Here is a 22360-nt window from a genome sequence, read left to right as displayed (position 1 = left end):
GGTACGCTTAGCTAAGGTAGAAACTGCTCCCTCCACCTTAGGGACCGTTTGCCATAAGTCCCTTGTGGTGGCGTCTATTGGAAACATTTTTCTAAATATCGGAGGGGGTGAGAACGGCACACCGGGTCTATCCCACTCCTTAGTAACAATTTCAGTAAGTCTCTTAGGTATAGGAAAAACCTCAGTACTCGTCGGTACCGCAAAATATTTATCCAACCTACACATTTTCTCTGGTATTGCAACTGTGTTACAATCATTCAGAGCCGCTAACACCTCCCCTAGTAATACACGGAGGTTTTCCAGTTTAAATTTAAAATTTGAAATATCTGAATCCAGTCTGTTTGGATCAGAACCGTCACCCACAGAATGAAGTTCTCCGTCCTCATGTTCTGCCACCTGTGACGCAGTGTCTGACATGGCCCTAATATTATCAGCGCACTCTGTTCTCACCCCAGAGTGATCACGCTTACCTCTTAGTTCTGGTAATTTAGCCAAAACCTCAGTCATAACAGTAGCCATATCCTGTAATGTGATTTGTAATGGCCGCCCAGATGTACTCGGCGCTACAATATCACGCACCTCCCTCTGAGCGGGAGATGTAGGTACTGACACGTGAGGCGAGTTAGTCGGCATAACTCTCCCCTCGTTGTTTGGTGAAATTTGTTCAATTTGTACAGATTGACTTTTATTTAAAGTAGCATCAATACAGTTAGTACATAAATTTCTATTGGGCTCCACTTTGGCATTGCAACAAATGACACAGGTATCATCCTCTGAATCAGACATGTTTAACACACTAGCAAATAAACTTGCAACTTGGAAATACAATTCAATTAGAATAATATTAAAACGTACTGTGCCTTTAAGAAGCACAGAAGATCTATGACAGTTGAAAATTAATAAATTGAAACAGTTATAGCCTCAATCCTTGTAAACAACACAACTTTAGCAAAGGTTTAATCCCATTAGCAAAGATAACAAATTCTGAAAGCAGGAAACAAATTACAGAATAAACGTTTTTTATCTCAGTCAAACTATAATTCTCACAGCTCTGCTGAGAGAAATTACCTCCCTCAAAATAAGTTTTGAAGACCCCTGAGCTCTGTAGAGATGAACCGGATCATGCAGGGAATACAATGAGTTGCTGACTGAAATATTTGATGCATAGTAAAAGCGCCAAAAAACGGCCCCTCCCCCTCACACACAGCAGTGAGGGAGAACAGAAACTGTCAGAAAAACAGATTAAGCAACTGCCAAGTGGAAAAATAGTGCCCAAACATTTATTCACACAGTACCTCAGCAAATGAAAACGATTTTACATTCCAGCAAAAACGTTAAACATAATCTCTAGTTATTAAACAGCTTTATGTATTTCTTACAGTGTAATTCTAGTGAAGTACCATTCCCCAGAATACTGAAGTGTAAAGTATACATACATGACATTATATCGGTATGGCAGGATTTTCTCATCAATTCCATTGTCAGAAAATAAAAACTGCTACATACCTCTATGCAGATTCATCTGCCCGCTGTCCCCTGATCTGAAGTTTACCTCACTCCTCAGATGGCCGAGAACAGCAATATGATCTTAACTACTCCGGCTAAAATCATAGCAAAACTCTGGTAGATTCTTCTTCAAACTCTGCCAGAGAGGTAATAACACACTCCGGTGCTATTTTAAAATAACAAACTTTTGATTGAAGATATAAAACTAAGTATAATCACCATAGTCCTCTCACACATCCTATCTAGTCGTTGGGTGCAAGAGAATGACTGGGAGTGACGTAGAGGGGAGGAGCTATATGCAGCTCTGCTGGGTGAATCCTCTTGCACTTCCTGTTGGGGAGGAGTAATATCCAGAAGTAATGATGACCCGTGGACTGATCACACTTAACAGAAGAAAACTGTATTAACATAACGGTGTTGGTTATGCAAAACTGGGTAATAGGCAATAATAGGATTATCTAACTTTTTAAACAATAACAATTCTGGAGTAGACTGTTGCAAAGTATTAGTCGTATCATCGCAATTCATTTTTGTTCATTTAATATTTGAGTCGTCACAGAGAAATGTTTTTTTGCACATGCTAATATATATTTTTTCCAAGTAAAGCATTTTGCCACTAGGTGTCACTGTTTTTCTACATGAAAAATAAATCCTGATGTACTTGAACTACTGTATCCTTATTCTGCAAATGTGTGTTCATTTTGCTGCCAGAATTAATATTAAAGTATGTTCAAATGCCTTTTGGTTGTTTTAAGAATCAAACCTATGAGTAGAATTTCTTAATTTGCTTAAAATAACATAAAATACATTTAATATTAAAATTATTTGCCAGAATAAGCAATCAAAAAATACCCACAGTATGCAAATTGTATTCATAAAGTGCCTTGATTGAATATTACTTGTTGTAATAATTGTAGTTTGAATTTTTTCTTTGATTTAGGCAATGGCTCGAGTGTGGCGAGACGGTCAGAAACATACTGTCCACATATACAGACTGCTAACCACAGGTCAGGACCTGTAATAGTTATACTACAAAATATGTTCTGTTTTTCTGATGGAGAAGTATGTGAAAACATTCTTTGTGTCTGCAGAATATGTTTACTGCGAAGGGGGTGATGGTTACATGACATTGTGCTCATATCCTGTCCATGTCTTTTTTTTTTTGCATTAATATATATTTCTATCCTAAGATATGATGAGTCCACGGCATCATCAATTGCTGTTGGGAATATCACAACTGGCCAGCAGGAGGAGGCAAACAGCACCACAGTCAAACTGTTAAGTATCACTCCCTTACCCACAACCCCCAGTCTTTCTATTTGCCTCTGTCAATGGTGGAGGTTAAGTTTTTTGTGTCTGAAGAATATTGGATTCTTTTGCTACAAGCAAGATTTTTGGGTCTAGCCATACTCCACGTTAGTCTCTTCAGTAAGGGCAGTGGTGACTTTTAAGCAGTTAGGAATTTGTAAGGTGGGCCTTGCTGTTTTTCCTAACATATTTGCTGCCCATGATATAGAAAACAAGAGTAGACTTACTCTGATTTTTCTCTTCTACAGATCTCTATAAGGAACTGTGTCCTCTCATATCTTGTGACTGTCTACATGCCGGACAGAGGATTTGGCAGGTAAGTGCTTTTTTTTCCAGGTGGGGAGATTATGCACTTCGCAATTTAAGAGATCCTGCTTTTTATTTTGGGATTTAGATAATCCTGTGTTAAGGATTACATCAGGCATGAGGCAAGGCACTTTAATAGCATGTGTGAGACTGACATGTCCCTTTGATATAAGGGGTAATGTTTATTTTAGGCTCATTTTTATTTCTAAACTGGTTTTGTGTGTTTGACAAGTTTTTCTTTACACAGATGCATTATTTAGCAGCCTTTTGTATTTTAAACCGGAGCTATTCTTTTGAAACCCTCCGGTTCTCAAATGCCTTTTTCTGTTCTGTTGACAGATCCAGCAGTTATGGGCTCCGTTTGCTTTTGTTTACTGCGTACCAAGAAATAGTTTTTGTGCCTTCCTGGTGACATAGTTATCGAGTCCGGACACATGATCAGCTTTGGATACTTCGGAGCTGCGTTTTGCTCGTAGTCAGTAAGCAGTATGAGCTGCAACTTACTAGACCCTCCGGTTATTGTCTTTGGAGCAGGTAGACGCCTCAGTTGAGCGTATTTATTATTATTTTATTATTATACTTTATTTATGAAGCGCCATCATATTCTGCAGCGCTGTCCATGGATACAGTTCATTTAAATAAAACAATATAAAACTTCTAAGAGACAGGACAAAATTTACAAACACATACAGGAGGAATTGAGGGCCTTATTCCCGTGGGAGCTTACAATCTAGAAGGGTAGGAGGTTGAGAAACAGGAGGTGAGGACCTCAAGATTGAGAAAGATGTTAATGCAGACTTAGATGAGGGAAATGTTGTTGGGTAAGATAAATATTATTGAGTTGGGTGGTAGGCTTCTCTGAACAGAAAAGTCTTCAGAGAGCATTTAAAGGAAGAAAGATTAGGGCAAAGCCTGACAGCACGAAGGAGAGTGTTCCAGAGGGTAGGTGCTGCACGACAGAAGTCCTGCAGTCTATCATGAGAAGAGGTGATAGTCACAGATGCAAGGAGCAGGTCATTGTTGGATCTTAGTGGGCGGGCTGGAGTATACTTTTTGATTAGAGAGGATAGGTAAAGGGGATCAGTGTTGGTGAGAATTTTGAATTTAATTCTGCTGTGAATGGAGAGCCAATGAAGGGACTCGCAGAGAGGTGCAGCAGAAAAGGTTGAATCTTGGAAATATTGCGTAGATGGTTGCGGCAGGATGTAGAAAGTGATTGGATATGGGGGGCGAAGGATAGATTTGAGTCAAGTGTAACTCCGAGGCAGCGTACTTTGGGCGATGGGGAAATGGTGATGCCCTCAACAGGGATAAAGAAGTCGCAAGCTGGCGTAGAGCATGAGGGGGGGATAAGAAGGAGCTCAGTCTTGGACATGTTATCTTTAGGTGGTGAGAGGCCATCCAGGAAGAAATACCAGATATGCAGTTGTTGACATGAGAAAGGACAGAGGGAGAGAGAGCAGGGGCGGAGAGATAGATCTGGGTGTCATCAGCATAGAGGTGATATTTGAAGCCATAACTGTTGATAAGTTTACCCAGCAAAGAAGTATAAATGGAGAAGAGTAGAGGACCCATAGCAGATCCTTTAGGTACTCCAGCAGACAGAGGCATTGGAGAGGAGGAGTTGCCGGCAAATTACACAGAAAAATAACTGTGAGAAAGATAAGAGTGAATCCAGGAAAGAGCAGTGTCACAGAGGCCAAAAGAGCTAAGGGTCTGTAGGAGGAGGGAGTGGTCAACTGTGTTGAAGGCAGCTGAGAGGTCAAGTAAGATGAGTGTTGAGTAGTGGCCAATATTTTTAGCAGAGAGAAGATCGTTAGTAACCTTGGTAAGGGCAGTCTCAGTTGAGTGTTTGGGGCGGAATCCGGATTGTAGGGGGTCAAGCAAGGAGTTGGCGGACAGGAGGTCTGTTAGGCGATTGTAAACTAGTTTTTCAAGGAGTTTTGATGTTAGTGGAAGCACTGATATGGGGTGGTAGCTTTCAGGAGAATTAGGGTCAAGGGAGGGTTTTTTGAGTATGGGAGTGACTTTTGCATGTTTGAAAGAAGATGGGAATGAGCCGGTAGAGAGATATAGGTTGAAGGTGTGGGTAAGAGCAGGAGTGAGGGTGGAAGATAGGGAGGGTATTAGATGGGAAGGGATAGGGTCAAGCGGGCAGGTAGTGAGGCGTGAGGAAGATAGTAAGGAAGAAACTTCATTCTCAGTGGCTGGATGGAAGATGCAGAGGGTGGCAGAGGGAGTAACTGGGCCTGTTGATGGAATATTGCAGGTTGGTGTTGGGATGTTGCTTCGGATAGTACATGTTTTGTTTAAAAAGTAGTCTGCCAGGTCTTGAACACTAAAGACAGATGGGGGGGTGGAGCAGGTGGGTAGAGGAGAGAGTTAAAGGTGGAGAAGAGTCATTTAGGGTTTGAGGAAAGAGTAGATATAAGATAAGAGAAGTAGGTTTGCTTGGCTAAGTGAAGGGCAGAGGTGTATGAACGAAGGATAAACCTATAGTGTATGAAATCGGGTTCAGAGTGAGTTTTCCTCCAAACACACTCGGCAGTACGGGAGCATTTTTGCAACTAGCGTGTTTGCTGAGAGTGCCAGGACTGCAACTGACGGCATGATATTTTGAGCAGCTGGGTAGGGGCAAGTGTGTCTAGTGCAGAGGAGAGAGTTTTGTTATAGTGGGCTGTTGCGAGACCAGGGCAGGTTATAGTGGAAGTGTGAGGGAGGAGATCTTGAATGATTTTTTAAAATTTGAGCGGATCCACAGCATGTAAATTTCTGCGGGGGCAGGATGGAGGAGTAGGTTTAGCTGTTGCATTAATATTATAGGTGACCAGGTGAGTTTCTGAAATGGGAAAAGGGCGACAGGTGAGGTCAGATATAGAACAGAGGTAGGAAAATACCAGTTTGATGGAATGTCCATCACGGTGGGTAGGGAATAGGGTGGATTGTGTGAGGCCAAAGGAGGATGTGAGTGAAAGAAGTTTAGAGGCAGACGGGTTGTCAATGGGAATGTTGAAGTTCCAAAGAATTAGGGTTGATATATTTGTAGAGAGAAAGTGAGGAAGCCAGGTGGCAAAGTTGTCAAAGAATTGGGAGGTAGGTCCAGGAGGGCGATAGATGACTGCCACTTTGAGGGAGAGGGGGGTGAATAGGCGAATACAGTGGACTTCAAAGGAGGAGAAGGAAAGAGATGGGATTGGAGGACGGTGCTGATAAGTGCAGGAGGGGGAGAGCAGGATCCCAACACCGCCGCCACGTTTCTCATCTGGCCTAGGTGTATGGCTAAAGTTAAGACCACCATGTGTGAGAGCAGCAGTGGAAACTAGAGTATTTTCGCTCTAGTGATATTTTATCTGACACACAAGTAATATATATTTTTTTTCTCTAAGAACGTGTACACTTATAATTTAAAGTCAAGATGTCTGACATGGAGCAGAAATCCTCTCAGCTGAATTTCTTGCTTTTTGTGCTTAGAAGCGCAAATTGCTGCCCCCATGCAATTTTGTTCCTCATGTATCAAAATGACATTGCAAAATAAAGATTTTTCTTTTTGTGTTGAGCCTAATGTCTCAGGATGATGCTGCTCAGGTAATAGCACAGCCTTCTCCTGTAACCTCCCAAGCCTCAATGGTGTCACATGCAATGCCCTGCGATTCCTCTTTAACTCCCAGTGGAGTATATTTGAAAGCAGAAATTGCTGCTCAAGTATTGCTGCTCAAGTATCTTCAGCGGTATCGGCTGCGTTAGCTGCTTTACCTATGCTAAAAGGAAAGCGTAAGAGAAAAAAGAATTCAGACGACAAGATTCCAGTAATTTGCCTCAAATGGCTCTTCCTCTTAAGTCTGATGAGGAAGATGTGTCTGAGCTTTCTGAGGGTGAAATCTCAGATTCGGATAGTGTAATTCCTTTGTCTGAAAATGATGGAAGTTCTTTCAGATTTAAGCTTGAACACCTTCGTGTTTTGTTAACTTTGGACGACTCAGAGACTCCTAAGAAATCTAGTAAACGTAATAATTACTTTGAGATTCCTTCTTCTAAGGAAGTTTTCCTGGTTCCAGACTGGGCTACGGATACTATTACTCAGGAGTAAGAGAGACCGGGGGTATCCTTTTCCCCGTCTCCTATTTTTAAGAAAATGTTTCCAGTCGTTGACTCTATTACGGAACCATGGCACACGGTTCCTAAAGTAGAAAGGACTATTTCTACTGTAGCCAAAACCCTATAAAGACCTTTAAAGACCTTATAGACAAAAAGATGGAGGTTTATTTGAAAATAATTTACGTTCATCTAGGTCTTTTATGGCAACCTGCAGTATGTATTGCTACCGTGTCAAGTGCTGCATCTTACTGCTTTGATGCATTGTCTGATTATCTTCAGGTAGAAACTCCTTAAGATGAGATCCAAGACAGGATTAAAGCTCTTAAGATGACTAATTCCTTTATTTCTGATGCTATCTTGCAGGTGATTAGGCCGGGTGCCAAGTCATCTGGTTTTTCTGTGCTAGGCCGTAGCCTTGTGGCTGAAATCTTGGTCAGCAGATGTCTCCTCTAATGTCAAGCTTTTAGCTCTTCCTTATAAGGGAAAGGCATTGTTTGGTCCAGGTCTAACAGAAATTATTTCTGATATTACGGGTGGAAAAGGGTCTTTTCTACCTCAAGATAGGAAGAATAGAACAAAAGGTCATCAGAGTAATTTTCGTTCCTTTCGTAACTTCAGAAGTAAGTATTCCTCTGCGTCAGCCCAAGCCCTCTTGGAAACCCAGTCAGTCTTGGAACAAGGGGAAGCAATCGAATAACCCGCAGCTGACTCTAAATCAGCATTAAGGGTGTGCCAGGATCGGATCAAGTGGGGGGCAGACTTTCTCTCAAGCTTGGATACAGGGTGTTCCAGATCCTTGGGCTGTGGACCTAGTATCCCAGGGTTACAAATTAGATTTTAAGACTTTTCCTCTAATGGGCAGGTTCCACCTCTCAAGGTTATCTGCAGACCAGACAAAGAGAGTGGCGTTCTTGAAATGTGTACAAGATCTCTCCTCCCTGGGTGTGATAGTACCTGTTCCAGCTCAGGAACAGGACCTGGGGATTTATTCCAATCTGTTTGTTGTTCCCAAAAAGGAAGGAACTTTCAGACCGATTCTAGACCTAAAGTGTCTGAACAAATTTCTCAGAGTACTGTCCTTCAAGATGGAGACGATATGTTCCATTCTTCCTTTAGTACAGGTGGGTCAGTTCATGACGACCATAGATCTAAAGGATGCATACCTTCATGTTCCCATTCACAGAGATCATCACAAATATCTGAGGTTTGCCTTTCTGGACAAGCACTTTCAGTTTGTGGCTCTTCCGTTTGGCATTGCTACAGCTCCCAGAATTTTTTTCAAAAGTTCTGGGGGCTCTCTTAGCAGTTGTCAGGTCTCAGGGTATTGCTGTGGCTCCCTACCTGGACGACATATTGGTCAGGGCGCCATCTTTTCAGCAAGCAAAATCTCACTCGGAGATCTTGTTATCTTTTCTACGCTCCTACGGTTGGAAAGTGAATCTGGAAAAGCGTTGCCTTGTTCCAGCCACAAGGGTAGTTTTCTTAGGGACATTAATAGACTCCCTATCGATGAAAATATTTCTGACGGAGGTCAGAAAATACAAAATTCTCTCCTCTTGCCTCTTTCTACAGTCTTCTGTTCGGCCATCAGTGGTCTTAATGTATGGAGCTATTTGGACTAATGGTCGCTTGCATGGATATCATTCCTTTTGCTCGATTCCATTTAAGAGCTCTGCAGCTATGCATGCTCAGACAGTGGAACGGGGATCATGCGGATCTATCTCAGAGGATAGGTTTGGATCAGTCGACAAGAGACTCTCCCGTGGTGGCTTTCTCAGGAAAATCTGTCTCAGGGCACATGCTTTCAGAGACCTTTCTGGGTGATTGGGTGATTGTCACCACGGACGCCAGCCTGCTGGGCTGGGGAGCAGTCTGGGATTCGTTAAAGGCACAGGGACTTTGGTCTCGGGAGGAGTCAGTTCTTCCTATAAACATCTTGGAGTTGAGAGCGATCTTCAATGCTCTGAAGGCGTGGCCTCAGCTGTCCTTAGCCTGGTTTATCAGGTTCCAGTCAGACAACATAACCTCAGTGGCTTACATCAATCACCATGGAGGAAATCGGAGTTCCTTAGCCATGAAGGAGGTGACCCAAATTATCCAGTTGGCGGAAGTTCACAATTGCTATCTATCTGCCATCAACATTCCAGAAGTGGACAACTGGGAAGTGGATATTCTGAGCAGACAGACTTTTCATCCCGGGGAGTGGGAGCTCCATCCGGAGGTGTTCTCCAGCCTGACCCTCAAATGGGGGGTATCGGAGCTGGATCTGATGCCGTCTCGGCAGAAACTCCCGCGGTATGCTTTGAGGTCAAGGGATCAACAGGCCGCTCTGATAGATGCTCTTGCGGTCCCTTGGAATTTCAGGTTGGCATACCTGTTTTCCTCAGTTTGCTCTCCTTCCACAAGTCATTGCTCGTATCAAGCAGGAGAGAGCGTTGGTGATTCTCATAGCTCCTGCATAGCCTCGCAGGATCTGGTATGCAGACCTAGTGAAAATGTTGTCTCTTCCACCCTGGAGACTGCCTTTAAAGAAGGACCTTCTACTTCAAGGTCCCTTCTTTCATCCAAATCCCGTTTCTCTGAAGCTGACTGCCTGGAGATTGAACGCTTAGTTTTGTCTAAGCGTGGGTTTGCTGAGTCGGTCATTGAGATCATGATTCAGGCTCGCAAGCCTGTTACTAGGAAGATTTACCATAAGGTATGGCGTAAATATCTTTATTGGTGTGAATCCAAGGGCTATTCTTGGAGTAGGGTCAGGAGTCCTAGGATTTTGTCATTTCTCAAGGACGGTCTGGAGAAGGGTTTATCAGCAAGTACCCTGAAGGGTCAGATCTCTGCATTATCTATTTTGTTACACAAGCGTCTGGCGGATGTGTCAGATGTTCAATCTTTTTGTCAGGCCCTGGTCAGAATCAAGCCTGTGTTTAAATATGTTGCTCCTCCTTGGAAGGTTTTGTTTCTTTTACAAGATATGACGAGTCCACGGATTTCATCCTTACTTATGGGATGTCTATTTTGCTTCATAAACGTCTGGTGGATGTGCAGACGTGCAATCAGAATCAGGCCTGTGTTTAAGTCAGTTTCTCCTCCTTGGAGTCTTAACCTTGTTCTGCAGCAGGCTCCGTTTGAGCCAATGCATTCCATAGATATTAAGTTGCTATCTTGGAAGGTTTTGTTTCTTGTTGCTATCTTTTCGGCTCAGAGTGTCTCGGAACTCTCAGCTTTGCAGTTTGATTCTCCTTATCTTCCATGCAGATAAGGTGGTTCTTCGTACTAAGTTAGGTTTCCTTCCTAAAGCTGTTTCGGATAGAAATATTAATCAGGAAATTATTGTTCCTTCCTTATGTCCTAATCCTTCTCATAAGGAATGTTTGTTACACAACTTGGATGTTGTACGTGCTCTTACATTTTACCCTCAGGCTACTAAGGCTTTTCGCCAGTCTTCTGCCCTGTTTGTTTGTTTGTTTCTCTGGGAAACGTAAAGGTCAGAAAGCTACTGCTACTTCTCTTTCTCTCTGGTTGAGAAGTTTAATTTGTTTGGCTTATGAGACTGCTGGACAGCAGCCTCCTGAGATGATTACAGCTCATTCCACTAGGGCTGTCTCTTCTTCCTGGGCTTTCAAACATGAAGCTTCTGTGGAACAGATTTGCAAGGCGGCAACTTGGTCTTCTCTACATACTTTTTCAGAATTTTACAAATTTGATACTTTTACCTCGGCTGAGGCTTCTTTTGGGAGAAAGGTTCTTCAAGCGGTGGTGCCTTCTGTTTAGGTTACCTGTCTTGTCCCTCCCTAATCATCTGTGTCCTATAGTTATTGATTCCCAACAGTAATTGATGATGCCGTGGACTCACCATATCTTGGGAAAGAAAACAAAATGTATGCTTACCCGATAAATTTATTTCTTTACGGATATGGTGAGTCCACTACCCGCCCTTTTGTTTAAGACAGTTCTTTTGACTATAACCTCAGGCACCTCTGCACCTTGTGTTACTCCTTTTTCTCCATTTTCCTTCAGTCGAATGACTGGGGGTTGTGGGTAAGGGAGTGATACTTAACAGTTTGACTGTAGTGCTCTTTGCCTCCTCCTGCTGGCCAGGAGTGATATTCCCAGCAGTAATTGATGATGCAGTGGACTCACCATATCCGTAAAGAAAGATATTTATCAGGTAAGCATAAATTTTGCTGTTTCGTTTTAAATGAAAAATGAAATACATGTAATCCTCTATACAACTCTTGATGAAAGAAAATAAAACCACATTGCAATATGCATTCATTATCTATTTTGTCTTCCTTTGCTGATTAATAGCTTTGGAAATGTGTGTTTTTTCCACTCTCAACAGAGGGGAAAGAATTCATCTTTCATATTAAAAGGACCATACAGCAAAAGAGTTAAAACTCACAGTAGAAGTTCTGTTTGGAGCGGAGATTGCTGCTGATATGATCAGCAGCGACAATTCCACATTGCAACAGCTTCCACTTGGGACCAGTGGTGCAGGAGGGTTAAACACACATATTACAATATCACTCCCACACTAACTTGTACCCATATTACAAGTTGAACATCATGCAATTAAATATACATCCCTAGTGCAGGCCAGCACTCACGGTTAACATTTCATCCACCCAGGGTGCTTCCATAGTATTGATAGTAGTAAAGAATGGGGATGCACTCGCCAGGATTTCCAAAGTTACCTTTAAATGTAATGTTTTGGGGTGTTACTCCCTTAGTCAGACAATACAAAATAACTGACAAATTTTTAGTTTTTAATTTTATTTTGTATTGACTGACGAAGGGGGTAACACCCCGAAACTTTATTTTAAAAGGTAACTTTGGAAATCCTGGCGAGTGCATCCCCTTTCTTTACTATATATATATATATATATATATATATATATATATATATGTGTGTGTGTGTGCGTATATATATATATATATATGTATTGGGTGTTACTTATGACAATTTTGAGAGAGGCCTGGAACCTAACTCACTTATAACCATTCCTTCTGGAACCTAACCCCGGCTACCTCTATATGTATATATGTATATATATATATATATATATAGGTATAGATATATATTTTACAAAACATAATTGTGTGTGTATATATATATATATATATATATATTTCTCCAACATTGGTGTGTCCGGTCCACGGCGTCATCCTTACTTGTGGGAAATATCTCTTCCCCAACAGGAAATGGCAAAGAGTCCCAGCAAAAGCTGCCCATATAGTCCCTCCTAGGCTCCGCCCACCCCAGTCATTCTCTTTGCCGTTGCACAGGCAACATCTCCACGGAGATGGTTAAGAGTATGTGGTGTTTAGTTGTAGTTTTTTATTCTACTATCAAGAGTTTGTTATTTTAAAATAGTGCTGGTATGTACTATTTACTCTGAAACAGAAAAAGATGAAGAGTTCTGTTTGTGAGAGGAAGATGATTTTAGCAGCAGTAACTAAAATCGTTTGCTGTTTCCACATAGGACTGTTGAGATGAAGTAACTTCAGTTGGGGGAAACAGTTAGCAGACTATTCTGCTTAAGGTATGACTAGCCATATTTCTAACAAGACTTTGTAATGCTGGAAGGCTGTCATTTCCCCTCATGGGGACCGGTAAGCCATTTTCTTAGTCTCAAACAGAATAAAGGGCTTAATATGGGCTATAAAACTGGTAGACACTTTTATGGGCAAAATAGATTGCTTTATTTGAGCATTTTATACATGTTTATGTTTGAAATTCACACTTATAAGCTTGGGGAACGTTTTTTAACGTCAGGCACTGAGTTAGACACCTTTTCAGTCAGGAAGGGCCTTCCCAGTTGTAGGCTGAGCCTCATTTTCGCGCCATTACTGCACAGTTACTTTTGAGAGTAAGACATGCAGATGCATGTGTGTGGATCTGAAAGTAGTTGGAAAGGTTCTTAGAAGGCTTCATTTGGTATCGTATTCCCCCCTGGGTTTGGTAAAGTCGCAGCAAAGGCTGTAGCTGGGACTGTAGAGGGGTTAAAACTGTAACCGGCTCCGGTTTCCTCATTTTAAGGGTTAAAGCTCTGAAATTTGGTGTGCAATGCTTTTAATGCTTTAAGACACTGTGGTGAAAATTTGGTAAATTTTGAACAATTCTTTCATACTTTTTCACATATTCAGTAATAAAGTGTGCACTGTTTAAAATTTAAAGAGACAGTAACGGTTTTGTTTTAAAACGGTTTTTGTGCTTTATTGACAAGTTTAAGCCTGTTTAACATGTCTGTACCTTCAGATAAGCTATGTTCTATATGTATGAAAGTCAATGTGTCTCCCCCTTCAAAATTGTGTGATAATTGTGCCATAGCGTCCAAACAAAGTAAGGACAGTACTGCCACAGATAGTAAAATTGCCCAAGATGTTTCATCAGATTAAGGGAGTAGACATAGATCTACATCATCTCCTTCTGTGTCTATGCCAGTTTTGCCCACGCAGGAGGCTCCTAGTACTTCTAGCGCGCCAATGCTTATTACTATGCAACAATTGACGGCAGTAATGGATAACTCCATAGCAAATATTTTATCCAAAATGCCTGCATATTAGAGAAAGCGCGATTGCTCTGTTTTAAACACTGAAGAGCAGGAGGGCGCTGATGATAATTGCTCTGTCATACCCTCACACCAATCTGAAGGGGCCATGAAGGGAGGTTTTGTCAGATGGGGAAATTTCAGATTCAGGAAAAATTTCTCAACAGGCTGAACCTGATGTTGTGACATTTAAATTTAAATTAGAGCATCTCCGCGCACTGCTTAAGGAGGTGTTATCTACTCTGGATGATTGTGACAACCTGGTCATTCCAGAAAAATTATGCAAGATGGACAAGTTCCCAGAGGTTCCGGTGCACCCCGACGCTTTTCCTATACCCAAGCGGGTGGCGGACATAGTGAATAAGGAGTGGGAGAAGCCCGGCATACCTTTTGTTCCCCCGCCTATATTTAAGAAATTATTTCCTATGGTCGACCCCAGAAAGGACTTATGGCAGACAGTCCCTAAGGTCGGGGGGCAGTTTCTACTTTAAACAAGCGCACTACTATTCCTATCGAGGATAATTGTGCTTTCAAAGATCCTATGGATAAAAAATTGGAGGGTTTGCTTAAAAAGATTTTTGTACAGCAAGGTTACCTCCTGCAGCCCATTTTGTGCATTGTTCTTGTCACTACAGCAGCGTGGTTCTGGTTCGAGGAACTAGAAAAGTCGCTCAGTAGAGAGACTCCGTATGAGGAGGTTATGGACAGAGTTCACGCACTCAAGTTGGCTAATTCTTTTATTTTAGATGCCGCTTTGCAATTAGCTAGATTAGCTGTGAAAAATTCAGGGTTTGCAATTGTGGCGCGCAGAGCGCTTTGGCTAAAGTCTTGGTCAGCGGATGTATCTTCCAAGACAAAATTGTTTAATATCCCCTTCAAGGGTAAAACTCTCTTTGGGCCAGAATTGAAAGAGATTATCTCAGTCATCACTGGGGGAAAGGGCCACGCCCCTCACAAGATAGGCCTTTCAAAGCCAAGAATAAGTCTAATTTTCGTTCCTTTCGCAATTTCAGGAATGGACCGGCCTCTAATTCCGCATCCTCTAAACAAGAGTGTAATGCTTCACAAACCAAACCAGCCTGGAAACCGATGCAAGGCTGGAACAAGGGTAAGCAGGCCAAGAAGCCTGCTGCTGCTAACAAAACAGCATGAAGGAGTAGCCCCCGATCCGGGACCGGATCTAGTAGGGGGCAGACTCTCTCTCTTTGCTCAGGCTTGGGCAAGAGATGTTCAGGATCCCTGGGCACTAGAAATAGTTTCTCAGGGTTATCTTCTGGAATTCAAGGAACTACCCCCAAGGGGAAGGTTCCACATGTCTCACTTATCCTCAAACCAAATAAAGAGACAGGCATTCTTACATTGTGTAGAAGACCTGTTAAAAATGGGAGTGATACACCCAGTTCCAACGGCGGAACAGGGAATGGGATTTTACTCAAATCTGTTTATAGTTCCCAAAAAAGAGGGAACTTTCAGACCAATTCTGGATTTAAAGATCCTAAACAAATTTCTCAGGGTTCCATCGTTCAAAATGGAGACCATTCGAACGATTCTACCTACAATCCAGGAAGGTCAATTTATGACTACCGTGGACCTAAAGGATGCGTATCTACATATTCCTATCCACAAGGATCATCATCAGTTCCTAAGGTTCGCCTTTCTGGACAAACATTACCAGTTTGTGGCCCTCCCATTCAGGTTAGCCACTGCTCCAAGGATTTTCACAAAGGTACTCGGGTCCCTTCTAGCGGTTCTAAGACCAAGGGGCATTGCAGTAGTACCTTACTTGGACGACATTCTGATACAAGTGTCGTCTCTCTCAAAGGCAAAGGCTCACACAAACATCGTTCTGGCCTTTCTCAGATCTCACGGATGGAAGGTGAACATAGAAAAAAGTTCCCTGTGTCCGTCGACAAGAGTTCCTTTCTTGGGAACAATAATATATTCTTTAGAAATGAGGATTTTCCTGACAGAAGTCAGAAAGTCAAAGCTTCTAAACGCTTGTCAAGTTCTTCATTCTATTCCACGTCCTTCCGTAGCTCAGTGCATGGAAGTAGTAGGGTTGATGGTTGCAGCAATGGACATAGTTCCTTTTGCGCGAATTCATCTAAGACCATTACAACTGTGCATGCTGAAACAGTGGAATGGGGACTATACAGACTTGTCTCCAGTGATTCAAGTAGATCAGAAGACCAGAGACTCACTCCGTTGGTGGCTAACCCTGGACCACCTGTCCCAGGGAATGAGCTTCCGCAGACCAGAGTGGGTCATCGTCACGACCGACGCCAGTCTAGCAGGCTGGGGCGCGGTCTGGGAATCCCTGAAAGCTCAGGGACTATGGTCTCGGGAAGAGTCTCTTCTCCCGATAAACATTCTGGAACTGAGAGCGATATTCAATGCTCTCAGGGCTTGGCCTCAACTAGCAAAGGCCAGATTTATAAGATTCCAATCAGACAACATGACGACTGTTGCTTATATCAATCATCAGGGGGGAACAAGGAGTTCCCTGGCGATGAGAGAAGTGACCAAAATAATAGAATGGGCGGAGGATCACTCCTGCCACCTATCTGCGATCCACATTCCAGGAGTGGAAAACTGGGAGGCGGATTATCTGAGTCGCCAGACATTCCATCCGGGGGAGTGGGAACTTCACCCGGAGATCTTTGCCCAATTAACTTAATTATGGGGCATTCCAGACATGGATCTGATGGCGTCTCGTCAGAACTTCAAGGTTCCTTGCTACGGGTCCAGATCCAGGGATCCCAAGGCGACTCTAGTGGATGCACTAGTAGCGCCTTGGACCTTCAACCTAGCTTATGTGTTTCCACCGTTTCCTCTCATTCCCAGGCTGGTAGCCAGGATCAAGCAGGAGAGGGCCTCGGTGATCTTGATAGCTCCTGCGTGGCCACGCAGGACTTGGTATACAGACCTGGTGACTATGTCATCGGTTCCACCATGGAAGCTACCTTTGAGACAGGACCTTCTTGTACAGGGTCCATTCGAACATCCAAATCTGGTCTCCCTCCAGCTGACGGCTTGGAAATTGAACGCTTGATTCTATCAAAGTGTGGGTTTTCAGATTCTGTGATAGATACTCTGGTTCAAGCCAGAAAAGCGGTAACTAGAAAAATTTACCATAAAATATGGAAAAGATATATCTGCTGGTGTGAAACCAAGGGATTCCCATGGAATAAGATCAAAATTCCTAAGATCCTTTCCTTTCTACAAGAAGGTTTGGATAAAGGATTATCAGCGAGTTCTCTAAAGGGACAGATTTCTGCGTTATCTGTCTTACTACTCAAACGACTGGCAGCTGTGCCAGATGTTCAAGCATTTGTTCAGGCTCTGGTTAGGATCAAGCCTGTTTACAGACCTTTGACTCCTCCCTGGAGTTTAAATCTAGTTCTTTCAGTTCTACAATGGGTTCCGTTTGAACCTTTACATTCCATAGATATTAAGTTGTTATCTTGGAAAGTTTTGTTTTTGGTTGCTATTTCTTCTGCTAGAAGAGTTTCTGAGTTATCTGCTTTGCAGTGTTCTCCGCCCTATCTGGTGTTCCATTCAGATAAGGTTGTTTTGCGTACTAAACCTGGTTTTCTTCCAAAGGTTGTTTCCAACAAAAATATTAACCAGGAGATAGTTGTACCTTCTTTGTGTCCGAATCCAGTTTCAAAGAAGGAACGTTTGTTACACAATTTAGACGTAGTCCGTGCTCTAAAATTCTATTTAGAGGCTACAAAAGAGTTCAGACAAACATCTTCTCTGTTTGTCGTCTATTCTGGTAAAAGGAGAGGTCAAAAAGCGACTTCTACCTCTCTTTCCTTTTGGCTTAAAAGCATCATCCGATTGGCTTACGAGACTGCCGGACGGCAGCCTCCTGAAAGAATCACAGCTCACTCTACTAGGGCTGTGGCTTCCACATGGGCCTTCAAGAACGAGGCTTCTGTTGATCAGATATGTAAGGCAGCGACTTGGTCTTCACTGCACACTTTTGCCAAATTTTACAAATTTGATACTTTTGCTTCTTCAGAGGCTATTTTTGGGAGAAAGGTTTTGCAAGCCGTGGTGCCTTCTGTTTAGGTAACCTGATTTGCTCCCTCCCTTCATCCGTGTATTCATTGGTATTGGTTCCCACAAGTAAGGATGTCGCCGTGGACCGGACACACCAATATTGGAGAAAACAGAATTTATGCTTACCTGATAAATTACTTTCTCCAACGGTGTGTCCGGTCCACGGCCCGCCCTGGATTTTAATCAGGTTTGATGAATTATTTTCTCTATCTACAGTCACCACGGCACCCTATGGTTTCTCCTGTTTTTTCCTCCTGTCCGTCGGTCGAATGACTGGGGTGGGCGGAGCCTAGGAGGGACTATATGGGCAGCTTTTGCTGGGACTCTTTGCCATTTCCTGTTGGGGAAGAGATATTTCCCACAAGTAAGGATGACGCCATGGACCGGACACACCGTTGGAGAAAGTAATTTATCAGGTAAGCATAAATTCTGTTTTATATATATATATATATATAACGTTTTCTTCTATGATGAAGCTAAAATATGCATAACTACCTTCGGCTTTAAGGCAGTTGGTCCAATGCGGTGTCAGGTTAGGTTTAAGTATAGTGAAAGCAGACCCTGTAACATTCTATACAGTGGCTTAGATTAGAGCTTTGTTAAATTACTGCAGTATATTTATTTTGAATCTTTTGATGTGCAATTCTTAATTGCCTATATATGCTAAGTAATTATAAAACATTATTTCCTTCTTAATATAAGGAGAGTCCATGACTTAATTCCTTACTGTTGGGAAATTATGAACCTGGCCACCAGGAGGAGGCAAAGACACCCCATCCAAAGGCTTAAATACCTCTCCCACTTCCCCCATCCTCCAGTCATTCTTTGCCTTTCGTCACAGGAGGATGGCAGAGAAGTGTCAGAAGATTCCAGAGTTGTTCCTCAGGATGGGTATATGTCCTTCGATATGGGACTGGAGTTTTAAGTAGTCTTGTCAGCCTCTCAGTGAGAGCATTGACGAAAGTTAGAGTCCGATGCAGGGTCTTCCTGCGAACCCATCCAGACTGCCTGCTAACAGCTCCTTAAGCAACCAGTGTTAACGAGTTTCACTGTCTGCTTTCTCTTCACTCAAGTCCATCTCAGGAGCGATGCTACAAGACTGTCACACTTGAGAGGCTGTGTTTCTGTTCTACAGAATGGATTCTGGTAATATTGTTTACTTTTTTTACATATGTTGAAAACGCTGAAGATAGGGTCACAGTGTGGCTCTTAATAGAATCTTGGGTTAATATCTCCTGAGGGAGGTTATTGAACAGTGGGGATTAATCGAATGTGATACTTTGATTTTATGCTGCTTTATGTGTGAGATTTATTGGGCTCATAGACTGTTGTTATGCGGTAACGGAACACACAGGTTTTTACTTTCACTTTGATCGCTGCGCAGCTTGTAGTTTGGTGCGCTTTTTCTCATAGCAGGGCGGTCCTGGCTTGCACACCACGTGACCGGGTGTGGTTAATTTTTTGTTTTCTCTTTCCTGACCGAGCTAGCTGTCGGAGAAGACGTTTGTCTCTCTGTTTGCCTGGGTCTAGGAGGTGGTAAGTGCCCCAGTCATTTGGAGTATAAAGGTGCCGTTTTGTGAGAAATAAAAAGATAATGTATTCTGTGTCCTACTGTAATTAGCGCAAGCTTTGGAGGATTCAGATATGCTTGAGGGTACTCCCTCTATTCCTAATAGTAATACTTGTCTATATTGTGAGGAGTCCTTAATATTCCCCCAACCCTCTCAACTTTGTTCCATATGCATCAACAAGGTTGTTATGTCTAAGAAGGTTAACCCCTTTAGTACTACTGAGCCGTCCACCTCTGAGGACTCACCGTCCCGTGAGGTGCATACCAATCAGTCATCTCCCTCATCGCATGCAGCTTCCCGTAGCACGCCTGATCCTCCATCTGGAGGGAGCCTTTTACCATCAGACTTTACCACGCAGTTAAAGACGGCGGTGTCTGAGGCTCTTAGTGCTTTACCTCACCCTGCCAAGCACAAGCGAAAGGTTAAAAATAGCTCTCCAGTCCAGGGGTTATCCAGTGATTTATTAGATTTGTCTGTTTTTCAAGTATCCAAGGATGGGTCACACTCTGAGTCTTCATAGCCTCCGGCTGTGGAGGAGCCAACCTTTAGATTTAAAATTGAACACTTACGTTTTCTTCTAAAGGAGGTTCTGTCAACATTAGAGGTTCCAGAGGCCAAGTTGCCTGAACCTTTGATCCCTAAATTAGACAGAGTGTTCGAGGACAGAGTAGCGCCGCTAACTTTTCCTGTACCTGTAAAAATGGCGAACATTATTAAGGAGTGGGATAGAATTGGATCTTCCTTTTCCCCTTAGTCTGCCTTTAAAAAATTATTCCAATCCCGGACTCTCAGCTGGAGTTGTGGGGTTCCGTCCCTAAGGTGGATGGCGCTATCTCCACGCAAACCAATCGTACTACTATCCCACTTGAGGATAGCTCGTCATTCAGAGAGCCGATGGATAAGAAGATGGAAACTTTTCTCAGAAAAATGTTTCAGCATACGGGATACTTATTTCAACCAGCAGCGGCTGTTGCCTCAGTTGCTGGAGCTGCGGCCTACTGGTCCGACTCCTTAGCGGATTTGATTTTTGATGGATCCCCTAGATGTTATCCAAGAAAGAATAAAGCCTTGAGAATTGCTCATTCTTTTATCTGTGATGCAAACATGCCTGAATGCTAAGATTTCTGCTTTCTCAGTACAGACCCATCCGGCGCTCTGGCGTAAGTCCTGGTCTGCGGATATGACTTCTAAGTCTAGACTACTTTCCCTTCCCTTTAAGGGAAATACTTTGTTTGGTCCAGGCCTGGACTCCATTATCTCCACGGTTACAGGGGGCAAGGGTGCCTTCCTACCGCAGGATAAAAAGAACAAATCTAGGGGACAAGGATCTAATTTTCATTCCTTTCCCAACGTCCGCAGTCCTCCTCTAAACACGAGCAAACCAAGAGCACTTGGAAGCCGGCTCAATCCTGGAATAAATCCAAGCAGAACAAGAAACCCGCCCGAGACCAAGTTGGCATGAATGGGCGGCCCCCGATCCAGCGCTGGATCGTGTAGGGGGCCGACTGTCGCTGTTTTCAGATGCTTTTTTCAGGAACGTGCAGGATCCATGGATCCTGGAGTTCATAGCTAAGGGATACAAGATAGGTTTCAAGGGCAGATTTCTCCTCTCAAGCCTGTCTACAAGACCTGAAAACAGGGAAGCCTTTCTGGGGTGCGTGCGGGATCTGTCCTCCTTTAGGGGTCATTGTCCCGGTTCCTATAACAGAAAGAGGTTTGGGATACTATTCAAACCTGTTCATGGTCCCAAAGAAGGAGGGAACTTTCCGCCCGATTCTGGACCTAAAGTGCTTAAACAAGTTTCTAAAGGTCCCTTCGTTCAAGGTGGAGACAATAAGGTCCATCCTTCCTCTAGTTCAGGAAGGACAGTTTATGACCACTATAGATTTGAAGGATGCCTACCTTCACGTTCCAATACACAGGGACCACTTCCAGTTCCTAAGATTTGCGTTCCTGGATCAGCACTTCGAGTTCATTGCACTTCCGTTTGGTCTAGCTACTGCTCCACAAATCTTTGCAAAGGTTCTAGGGGCTCTCCTGGCCGTCGCTAGAACCCAAGGTATAGCAGTAGCTCCCTACTTGGACGACATTCTGGTTCAAGCACCATCTTTGCGTCTAGCGGAGGACCATTCGGTATCTCTTCTCTCTCTTCTTCGATCTCATGGATGGAAGATAAACTTAGAAAAGAGTTATCTTATTCCAAGCACCAGGGTAGAATTCCTGGTTACTATAATAGACTCGATATCCATGAGGAACAGACCAGAGACGTTGCAAGCTAGCTTCAGCATGTCTTGCCCTCCGAATCTCCTTAAAGGATTACTTTCTGTTATAATTTTTAAGCTAAACAACTAACATATTAAAGTTAATAAACATTAATTAAAACCTACTGACCTATATTTTCCCCAAAATGAAGTTTCATAACGTTCTAAAAGTTAAATCTTTTGTTCGCCGATGATGTCACGTTATCCTGCCCACTCTTTTCAGCACTGCATGTTCAAAATACTTAAACCAATAACTTTGTGTTTAAAGCGCCATTTTGAAACCTAGGTATTGTAAACGGATTGGTACAGAGCAAAGGATACCCACGGAGTGGGTTTGGAAAACAATTAAATTTGCAGACAAGATTTCTGATATACGGTAGAGATATGTTAATGAAATGCTATTGATAAAAAGCGTATTTGGGGTAGTTAGTTAGTAACAGGCATAGAAAATATTTACTTACAGTGGCCCTTTAAGGCCATCTGTGGCTCAGTGTATGGAGGTAATTGGTCTCATGGTGTCCAGCACATAATTCCCTTTGCCAGGTTCCGTTGATAGAATCGCTCTCTTACTGGCTCTGTCCAGATCATCTGTCCCGAGGGTCATCCTTTCTAAGACCATCCTGGGAGATTGTGACTACGGACGCGAGTCGATCAGGATGGGGAGCTGTTTGGGGTGCCAAGAAGGCACAGACAG

At 43.0% G+C, this 22360-nt stretch overlaps 1 protein-coding gene across 1 annotated transcript in view; it reads left to right on the top strand.

Moving 5' to 3' along the window:
- RAD54B (RAD54 homolog B) overlaps positions 1-22360 on the top strand; it is a 401092-nt gene that overhangs the window by 334772 nt on the left and 43960 nt on the right. The window contains exon 13 of the mRNA XM_053715205.1: positions 2447-2513. Within this exon, the coding sequence (XP_053571180.1) occupies positions 2447-2513 (67 nt within the window). The remainder of the gene's footprint in view (positions 1-2446; positions 2514-22360) is intronic.

Source organism: Bombina bombina, chromosome 5 (genome assembly GCF_027579735.1).
Source record: "Bombina bombina isolate aBomBom1 chromosome 5, aBomBom1.pri, whole genome shotgun sequence".
NCBI lineage: Eukaryota > Metazoa > Chordata > Amphibia > Anura > Bombinatoridae > Bombina > Bombina bombina.
Note: the sequence above shows the minus strand (reverse complement) of the source record. Positions and strands in the feature narration are given on the sequence as shown.